At 40.1% G+C, this 11,154-nt stretch overlaps 1 protein-coding gene across 1 annotated transcript; it reads right to left on the bottom strand.

Moving 5' to 3' along the window:
* Positions 1-3,089: 3,089 nt before the first annotated feature.
* LOC126499396 (small nuclear ribonucleoprotein F-like) lies at positions 3,090-3,245 on the bottom strand. The gene is given in 1 exon segment (XM_050138584.1): positions 3,090-3,245. A coding segment is annotated over 1 exon segment (156 nt).
* Positions 3,246-11,154: the final 7,909 nt, after the last annotated feature.

Below are 11,154 nucleotides of genomic sequence, written 5' to 3'. Positions count from 1 at the left end.
AGGGAGAAGGGGGAGGGAAAAGGGAGATGGGGAGGGAAATGGGAGGTGGGGAGCAGGCGGAAATTTTTTTTTCAATAAAAAAATTATATTAAAAAAAGATGCAGCAATACCACTTTTGGGTATATGTTCAAAGGATACTCAATCATACCACAAGGACATGTGCTCAACTATGTTCATAGCAACATTGTTTGACATGGCCAGAACTTGGAAACAACATAAATGCTCCTCAACTGAAGAATGGATAAGGAAAATGAGGTACATTTACACAATGGAGTACTACACAGCAGAATAAATTAATGACATCTTGAAATTTGTGGGCAAATGGATGGATCTAGAAAACATCATATTGAGTGATGTAACCCAGACCCAGAAAGACAAATATCACATGTACTCATTCATAACTGTCATTTAGGCATAAAGCAAAGAAAAACCAGCCTACAATTCACAATCCCAGAAAATCTAGACAACATTGAGAATCCTAAGAGAGACATACATGGACCTAATCCACATCGGAAGTATAAAAAGACAAGATATTTTAAGTGAATTGTGAGCATGGGCATCATGGGAGAGGGTAAAGGGGAGGGTAGAGAAAGGGAGGAGGGGAGCAGAGTAAAATATATAGCTCAATAAAAATCAATAAAAAAAATTCAAAAAAGAAGTCTTGCCCTTAGAAATTTGAGTTCTACACATATGCTCCAATTCCTTCCTTATCTTCTTTCTCGAAATATAATACCATGGTGGGTACCCAGGGATGGCTTTGATAAAAGACCTCCCTGATTCCTACTATGCTTCTGTGAAAAGACTCTTTCCTGATGCAAGGCCTTTGAGGAAGTGCAAGTTTTTCATGAAAGTAGAGATACATCATGAGAATCTAGGTCTATAAAAGGCAATTATATTTTTTTAAAAATATTGTTCCATGTCTACATTCCATAAGGTGTTAGTAAACATAAAATATATTAAAAGAGGGACATCTGGGGAAAGTAGGTTAGCAGGTCATTTGTTTTCCATTATTTGTATTGCTTTTGATTTTATTGTTTTCCTCCAGGATTTTCTGGTTTGAGAAGTCAATATACTTTGTACATCTTCACTTAATACTTAATGATTTCTAGTTTCTCTTACTTTATTATAACATGTGAACATTTTATAATTCTAACATTTATCGTCACACAGAGTAAAACTAAAGTTGTAACAAGAATGGCATAAATTTGGAAAGCAATATTTTCTAGATATACAAGTAAAAAATGCTTGTTTTATTGAATACACTTGGAGTAGACATGATATGTAGACTATCCATGGTGTCTCTGGAGCATCATGTCCTCAGTATCCAAATTACTATCTATAGAAAAAGTGGTGTAAAATCACAACCATGTCATGAGGTCTTCAATTTAACCTCATTGAAACATTCAATCAATAATTACTGAGCTTCTGTTCTGAGCTAACACCACTGCAGATGAATAACTAAAACAGCATCCCTCTTATTATTATAAATGAAGACTCACATTCATAGAACATGAATTCATGCCTTCATACTCATTTAACAAATAATGACTCACTTGTTACAGACACAGCTTAAAGAATGCTTGCATAGGCTGGTCACCTTACAAAGAATGAGGTTGGTAAGTGATTTCTACGAAATATTTAGAGATGAATGATACCTTTCAATAAAGATAGTTTCTTCACTGATGGTAAAGGTGCTCAAGTTTCCATGCCCGATGGATTTGTGTGAACATCTGTAAAAGGCTTGGTCCTTAGGTGGAGAAGAGTGAAAGCCTTAAAAAGTGAGATACACTCAGACCTCACCAGAGATGTTTCTTCACACAGTGAATGATAGTCAATACAGAAATTCAAACTGGTCAAAATACAGAGAATAAGTATCTGTTAGGTGTTCAACTACAATGATATATCTGTATCACACTCCATCCCAAGAATTGGGGACCATATTAGAACAGTGATTGGAAAGACTATTAAGAGGGATATGTAAGAAAGGACCACCTATACTACTACAGTGTCTTCTGGATACGAGGGAACCTCTGGACTCATGAATTCACAGTAGCTATGGTTCCCTGGACAAGCCTTAAATAAGATCAAGCTGGTCAGGATTCTATAATGGAGGAGGGAGACACTTAGATGTTTTCCACCCTAACTGAGCAGTTATGGACAGTTGCTGGCTTCTGGGGAAGGTAGAGTCATTTTTTTACTAAGGGTATGGCTGTGCATAGTTCAATCATGTTTCACGAAGAGCCTCACATCTGGGGTTATATAAGTAGTGCAATCTGGGAAGGGTGTGTTATGTTATAAAAAGGGTGGGAAAAGAGGTAGGCTTGGATCTGGAAGGAGTGAGTCAAAGAATGGATGACTATGATCAAAAGACATTGTATTAAATTCTCAAAGAATAAAAAATATTAAGAAGCAAACAAAAGAATAAGTGGAGTATAGCAGAGACTCTATGCTATTGCAGCCAGCACTCAGAGGGCATCATAGGATGCTATGTTCTTTATCAGTCCTTGCCTTCCTGGGATGAGGTAAGCAGCTTTACCCTGTCAGGCACATCTGTCATGATGTGTGCCTCCTCACAGGTCCAACATCTTAGGCAAACTGAGTGTGAAAAGGAAGCTCAAAGCATATGCTACAGCAAACATTTTTTTCTGTCTACATTAGCAATTTTTATTTTTATTATTGTAGCAACTGTCTATATTAGGCATATTTTACAGTGACAGAAAGACAAGGCTTAGATGCACAGATGTTGAATGTCTCAGGGCAGGAGGATCAGAGCGACAAGTTACACGCAACTCCTACACAAAAATCAAAGCTTCTTAAACTGGTGATAATCTCCTACTTAAAAAAAACTCTAATGCATATACATAAATATATATTAATATATAACATATATAGTTTTATATTATACAATAATTATATGAACATATTGTATATATTGTGTATATATTTCCCCAAAGATGCTATTCTCTCATTTCCTCATCTTCCTTCTTTTCTTTAGTGCCCCTAATATAAAGGACATTATTACACTTTATTAGAACTTTACCTGAGCGCTCAGAAAAAGCACCATCAATGTATTCTTCTGTATTTGCAACCTATATGTTCATGTAGCCATCTACAGAGACCAGGAAGCCCTTATATTCCATTCATCATTTAAATTTCATCATCGCTAGCTTTCCTGTCAAACTTTTGAGAAAAGGTTTGGGATTAAGAGGTAAAATTATTGCAAACACCCACAAGTACTGCACCATATTAGCTGCCAGTCTGCTACTGCTGGCCACTCTACTAATCCCCCGCCATTTTTTTTTTTGTTTGTTTTTCAAGACAGGGTTTCTCTGTAGTTTTGGTGCCCATCCTGGAACTAGCTCTTGTAGCTCTTGTAGACCAGGCTGGCCTTGAACTCCCAGAGATCTGCCTGCCTCTGCCTCTGGAGTGCTGGGATTAAAGGCGGGCACCACCACCGCCCGGCATAATCCCCCCTTTTTTTTTCTAAAATATTTTCACACAATATTTTTGATCATGTTTTCCCTCCCACCGCTCCTCCTGGATTCTTCCTACCTCCCTACTCACCCAACTTTATGTTCTGTCTGTCTGTTTCACTCTTTCAAAAAACAAAACATAAGAAAACAAAACAAAAACAAAAAACTAAGAAACAATAGCAAAATACAAACAAAAAAATTCCACAAAATGAAAATCAGAGAAGGTAAAATATAAGTAGGACAAAAAAAAATAAAGTCAAATGAAACAAATGTTCACAAAAATACCATTGAAGTCATTCGTGTTGTGACATTCGTGTTGTATTATATCCAATGACACTCCACTGTGGAACACGGATTTTTCCTTTGCCAACCAGTATCAACTAAAGGCAGCTTTTTAGTGAGTAGTGGGACCCTATGTGCTCTTCCCTCTCTCAGTGCTGGGACCTTTTCCAACTTGAACCTGTGTAGGATTTGCATTCTCCTATGCCATATATTAGTGTCTCCTTTGGTCCCCATCAGAGAAGCCCCTTCTTGCCCTAGGTGGGAATTAACAAAGAGGTCCAGAACTGGACAATGTGCAGAGAGTGGGAGATTTTTAAACGTATAGTCCTAAATCACATATTGCCATCAAACTCATTTTCTCAAGACTCGGGAATCTATAAAGAAGATAGAATGAAAAGATGGTATGAGCTAGAGGTGGTGGGTGGCTCTGAGGAAACTCTGTCCTCTTGACACAGCATGGCCAATGTACATATGAACTCTCAGAGACGGTGGCATTTGCTCACAATGCAATCCATTGCACATGCAGACGCTGTCTGCCGTTCATTGTGTTGCCCTGAGGAACTGTGATCCTAAGAACTTTTACAACGTAAGCCAGACCCAAAAAGAGGAAAATGGGATGTTCTCACTCATATTTGGTTTCTAGCCATAAATAACGGACATTGAGCCTATAATTCGTGATCCTAGAATTATAGAAGCTAAATAAGGTGAACCCAAAGAAAAACCTATAGGCATCCCCCTGAATATTAACCGTCATCAGGGGATAAAAGGAGACTGAGACAGAGACCCACATTGGAGCACCAGACTGAAATCTCAAGGTCCAAATCAGGAGCAGAAGGAGAGAGAGCACGAGCAAGGAAATCAGGACCACGAGGGGTGCACCCACACACTGAGACAATGGGGATGTTCTATCGGGAACTCAACAATGCCAGCTGGCCCGGGTCTGAAAAAGCATGAGATAAAACCGGACTCGCTGAACATAGCTGACAATGAGGACTACTGAGATCTCAAGAACAATGGCAATGGGTTTTTGATCCTACTGCACTTATTGGTTTTGTGGGAGCCTAGGCAGTTTGGATGCTCACCTTACTAGACCTGGATGGAGGTGGGTGGTCCTGGGACTTCCCACAGGGCAGGGAACCCTGATTGCACTTTGGGCTGATGAGGGAGGGGGACTCAATACGGGGAGGGGGAGGAAAATGGGAGGCGGTGGCAGGGAGGAGGCAGAAATCTTTAATAAATAACTAATAAAAATAAATAAATAAATTTTAAAAAACATCATGATCTTATCTATTTGGTATTTCACTCGAGAAGAAAAAAAGAAAAACAAAGGAAAGGGATAGGAAAGCAAAGGAAAAAGAAAATCAAGTGTGCATCTAACACAGACTCTTGGCTCTTCACACCTGCATACTCCTTAAGTAAGACACACACAATACTGTGGCATACTTTAGACAGCGTGCTAAGCAAAGATCTGACAAACAAATGAGCTCCACTAAGCACAATATGAGAAAGACAATGTGCACTTCCGCTTCTGCTATGTCACTAGAATGACAGTTTCCAGAGGGCAGGGGATGTGCATTTGACTGTATTCACGGTTGTACCCCCAGTGCTTATAGTCATGCCTGGTCCCGAGGAAGAACCGGATGTTTTCAGGGAGTAAATGTGTGACCAGTGTGGACAGCCTAGGCCTTCTTCTGCAGTGTTTTGAGGCACAGAACACCACCGCAGAAACTGAGTAAATCTTAGGGGAAAGAGAATAAATATCCCTTATAGATGAAGTTAATGGGTTTGAGGAGAAAAACTGCCTTACTGCCTGTGGGTGAGAGAAAGAGAAGCATTCTTAGTACCTGGGTTATGAGTCTGTATTAAAAAATAATTTCCTCTGGATGCTTGGTTTCATTTGGACCCGTCATACCAAATATAGTAAATGAATTATGCTAAAAAATAAGTTCCAAACCAAATAAATGTACATACACCTGCAGGCATTCCAATTGGCTTTTTTTTTTAAACTCAAAAAAGTAATTATGCCATTATCTATTAGGGAACCTAGTGAGCTGTGAAGAGATAGTGGCGTTCATGTCTACTATTACTAAGCCATTTTTTTTTCTTGCTAAGAACTAATATGTCAGAAAAGTAGCCAAGAATAAAAAACATTAGAAATATTGAGATTAATAGCTATTATGGTCTCACAGCAGAAATGGAGAAACAGATATACTGATGAAAAGTTAAACCTGAGCCAACTGTCATCTTGTGCTCAGATCCCAAAAATTACTCTTTTAGAAATGTATTTATGAATTATATTTTATATGGGCATGAATACCACCCACCTCATACAACTCCCCCTTCCACACCCTTCACTTCCATCACCCGAGCTCAAAGATACTGAAGGAATGATTGATTTTTAAGGTTCCTGGTCCAAGCTATATAACCGTTCACATAAAATGCGCCAAAGGTACAACTTCATTCAGTTCATTCAGCTTATTCTTTCCTTTTCCCTTCAACTTTTCCTTTGTGGGTTGTTAGGAGGAAGGTGGGAATTCCCTTCACGTGATTAGTCATCTAACCTACAACCTAACACTTAAAAATTAGTGACCATTACCTAGGGAAAAACTTGCATAGGGCTCCATCATTACCTCTAGCAGTTCATCCATTGAGGATGACACCAGATGCCAACATTCAGCTTCCATCTGCATGGGTCCACCCACATGTGCCCCACACACCGGCAGTCACATATATAAATACGTATGCATACACACAAATAAACAAGCCAATTTAAAAAAAATAAAAAGAAAGAAAAATTTCTCAGAGTGAGCAGAACTGAAATTGGGGAAACTAGTTCAGTAAGACCTGGCCACAATGTACTCCACAGGAGAAGACCTCAGAGAAGGAACTCAAGAATCTAGCCAGGCTACTTGTCCCCAGATAAATATGGCAAAGCAATTGCTTTGAACAGTCTGAGTCTTAGTGAAGATTTTGGTAACTAAAATAATGTCTGTACCCTAAGAATAAAGATTTATTTTGAATTCCATTGAAATAAAACTGGCAAAAAGTATTATCAATGTGTCGAGATATACTACAGTTTATTCCTGGAGGATCTATTGTAATTAAGGTATTAATGTCCTAATATTGGCATATGTTATTGAAGTTATGGCAGATTCAGCTCAGTAAGAAGTCCTTGGGATGCTAGGGGTGGCCTTTCAGCAGGCTGCTCTCTCAAAAGGGTTGGAATAAAAGTCTGATGTTGGTCGCAACTAATCTTCTCTCTGTATTCCTTCCCCAAAGACCTACCTTTGCTTCCCAACATGCTAAGATTCAGCTTAGAAACATTACCAGCATCATCTCTGAGATATACCAACATTGAGCAGAATAAAGTTGTTTCTTCCTAAGTAAGAAGCCAAAGATGTTTCATAATAGCAACACAAAACTGATTAAAATATAGATTCTCCAAGAAGTATTACCAATAATAACCTTTAATAGCTAATCCAGCTCACCTTTAACCAGGCAACAACTTTGAAGTAACAGTATTAATTGCCTGAATTTCCTCTGAGTGAGGTATTTCTACTGTTTAGGGGCTCACTGAGCAGACAGATACAAGTATTACCAGTCTCATGCAAAGATCTGTCCCATGAAGTGTATCATTGGAGCTGGTAGGAGTTAATGTTCTCTGTCTCACAGGTATGGCTATACTACATGTTACTGTAGACTGTTTGCAGGTATTAAAACTTAGTGACTCTCTTCGTATCTTTTGTTCTGCTATAGCAGAAAATAACAGTAAGTAATTTATAAAGAAAAGAACCTTATTCCTCACAATTAAGAATTGGCAAGGCCCAAGGTCAAGTTGTCAGCAGGTTTGCTTGTAGGCAGGTTAGCTTACAGGCAGGTTTGCCTGTGGGGCGAGGCTATAGTCTATGGAGGAGAGGAACACTGCATCCCTCATGTGGGGGAGGAAGAAAGAACAAGAGACCTGGATGCCTTATGAAGCCTTTTAAAAACTTCCTACTCTATGAACAAGGTAGGAGCCACCATGGCTAAACTGCCTCTTAAGAGCTTTATTTCTCAATGATATCATATGGGCAACATCTGAATTTTGAAGAGCTGTGTACAAGTCATGGCAGCAACCAGTGGCCGCCCAGGATTGGCAAAGAAGGAAGAACTGGCAGAGTCTTCCTAGAGCCGTGCAACACATGAAGAACGCAGTCATGCGAACAAAGTACAAACTCCCAGATCCGCTTTTCACTGCGTGGGGAACTTAAACTCATCATGCCACCGCTCAAAGCATTAGCATTTACAGGTGGTTGTAAGGTTTACCTGAGATAGTATTCACAGCAGCTTCATAAACTGTGTGGTTGTGATTGCAGGGCCGGCTCCATCAAGTCCTATTGCCTCTTTAAACTACCATGCAAAGGGGCTCATCTATCAAACCCAGCAATTATTGCTAATCTGCCTGGTGCCAAAGCTGTGCTAAATTTGAGCAATATTGCACCGAGGACGTTATAGTCACACACTTAAGAGCTCACAGCCTTGTGAGAAAGGCAGATAAGTAAGCCCCCAAATTAAAACACAGGAGGATCCACGCTTTACGTGAGGCATGCCTAGTATATTACAGAAACAGAGTCTGCAACGCCAGCAGAAGTGGAACAATAAAGACCATAAGAGGAGGAGCTCAAGTGAGAAGGTTAGAGACCTGGTGCCTTGGCACTGATTGCGCATCAAGTTGACTTTCATTAAAACATGCTAGGAAGGGTGGGAGGGCCAAGCAGTGAGGAGGGTGAGCTTCCATGCTGCAAAATAAATCAGGATCTCAAAAGTTTCAATATGAAAGGCGTCTTAGGATTATTACTGCTGTGATGGAACACCATGACCAAAACCATTTGTGGAGGAAAGGGTTTATTCAGCTTACACTTCCACACCACGATTCATCACTGAAGGAAGTCAGGACAGGAACTCAACCAGGGCAGGAAACTGGAGCAAGAAGCTGACGCACAAGCCTTGGAGCAGTGCTGCCTACTGACTTGCTTCTATGACTTGGCCCAGCCTGCATTCTTACAAAACTCAGGACTACCAGCCCAGGGACAGCACTGCCCACCATAGGCTGGACCCTCTCACAACAATCACGAGCTAAGAAAATGCCTTATAGCTGGATCATCTGTAGGCATTTCCTGAATTGAGGTTCCTTCCTTTCAGATGACTCTCGCTTATGTCAAGTTGATATCAAGCTAGGCAGAAAAAAAAGTGAGAGGAACTGAAGCAGAGAGAGAAGGCTCTGGAAGAGGTGGTATATTTTACCATCTCCATGGTCTGCAAGCTCTCAGCAGTGATATTGAACTCAGAGGTTGACTTGAAGTTTGTACAAAATTGAGGAATGCAGGGAAGGGTCCCATGAGCTGTTCACTATTCCTCATTGAGTGCCCCAACCTTTTATATGACTGCATGGAGTGAATAGCAGTCTCCCTAGAGTCCACACTACCTCTCTCCATTTACTTAGCTGGACTGCAACTAGCAATCCAGGTAACATCATTTTATTTTCAATATCTGAACCTATTGCTAGGGGCCAATAATAATTCATGGGGGGTCAGAAATATTAGATACTTCAAAGAAGTCATGATGTAGATGGGACGGTTACAAAGTATATATTATTTTGTACCTGGATAACTAGAATTGCAAAGATAACTAGTAAATTATTAATGGGGCTTAATCCAGTCAACATGATTAGTGACATTTTCCTTACTATAATGTGTTTAATTTGTACTTGTGAATTTGCTTCTTTGTGGCTGTGATAGGACACTGACGGAATCCAAGCTCTGGTAGGACAGAGCTTGTTTGGCTTACAGGTTACAGTCCATGGTTGAGACAAGTCAAGGTAGAAAGAAACACAAGGCAGGAGCCTGGAGGCAGGAACTCAATCAGAGACCATGTCAGATTACAGCTGACTGACTTGTGACAATGGGTCACTCATGTAGCTTCTTATAGAATCCAGGGCAGTGGGCTCAGGAATGACAATGCTTAAACATGCCTGGGTCCTCCTCCATTAACTAGCCACTTAGAGAATGCCCCACAGCCATGTCTATAGGTGAGTCTGAAGGAGGCCATTTCTCAGCCAAGGCTCTGATTGTTTATATATGTCAAACTGACACCAATATTAGCCTTGGAAATCTTGGAATTCTACATACAGAGTATATGTTGCTTAGTAATTGAGAAAGGCCAGAACATGTTGCTTGTTTTTCTTTAAGGTGCAAGTGCGATCTTAATTTACCCACGACAATTAAAACCTCTCAAGAGGTTGAGCCTCTGCTTAGTGAATAGTTCTTGTTCTTAGTTCCTAATAATTCTTTACTATGATGTAAGATACCCAATACAATTTGTACTACTGTTTTCTTAACATGTTAGCCTCATTCCAAGCTATCAAATATGGGAAGCACTGTGTTTGATATGCTAGCTCCTTATAATGAAAACCACCCTACAAATACACTCAAAATCAGTTTACCCACTCTTGTGGGGAGCTGAACTTTGAGGGTATAAAGATCTACAGATCTTCTAATCCTAGGTGTGATAGTGAGCTCAGGGTTTTTTTCCATTCCCCAAAGGATAAGCCAAGGAAAATGACAGTCACACACTGCTGCCTTGAATGGACTCTAATATCCTGTTTGTGGGGATGTCTGAGTATTACTTGTGGACATTGTGATTTTTCAGACTGTTTCTGGTACTTTATAGTGAAGTGGTAGTATGTTTTGGTCAAAGACCAAGAAGAAAGGGGGGTGGCACTGTGTCTGTCTTTTCTTTCTTATCCTCATTTTCTTTCCCCTGAATCCACGGTCTTCCTGATCTGTCTCTAAAACTAAATAATGATAAAAGATAAAACTATTCTGTGTTATGAAAGGAGCTCGTGGGCTGGTTTTAACCTCCACTTCATCACCCCCACTCCCAGGACATTACCAGGTACTGCTGTGAAGTCACTGTAAGCAAATGGTACTTTGTTCCTAGTATAGCCTTGTGAGCATGAAATGAATTTGATCGTTGATTTTCTCCCATTTAACGATGACTTAGTGAGTGTTTGGGTAGAGACTAGATAACATTGTGATGGTTCAGGTTACCATGTTTTAATATCCCAGGTAACTTTCAGTCACCTTCCCTTCATATGAAATATTCTTTGAGATATTGGGGCTTCCTTAATGTCATTGCTGCCACCTCTTCCCAAGGCCTCCACAAGGCCCCATGGAGAGTGGCTGAGACTCACGGTAACAAGGCCATACTTGGCCTTTTACAATACCTTTGAATGTTAAAGATTTCACATTCATTCCTGCTAATGACTGGGGAAGAGAGGCTTTCATTTTAGTCCCCTTTCCTCTTCTCAAAGAGTGTGTGGATGTCACCTTTCAGGGGAGCTCAGGGCTCAGCGCTTCAT

This window comes from Alexandromys fortis, unplaced genomic scaffold (genome assembly GCF_014885135.2).
Source record: "Alexandromys fortis isolate MF-2015 unplaced genomic scaffold, M_Fortis_MF-2015_v1.1 scaffold_11, whole genome shotgun sequence".
Classification (NCBI taxonomy): Eukaryota; Metazoa; Chordata; class Mammalia; order Rodentia; family Cricetidae; genus Alexandromys; species Alexandromys fortis.
This window is presented reverse-complemented; position numbering and strand designations above follow the sequence as displayed.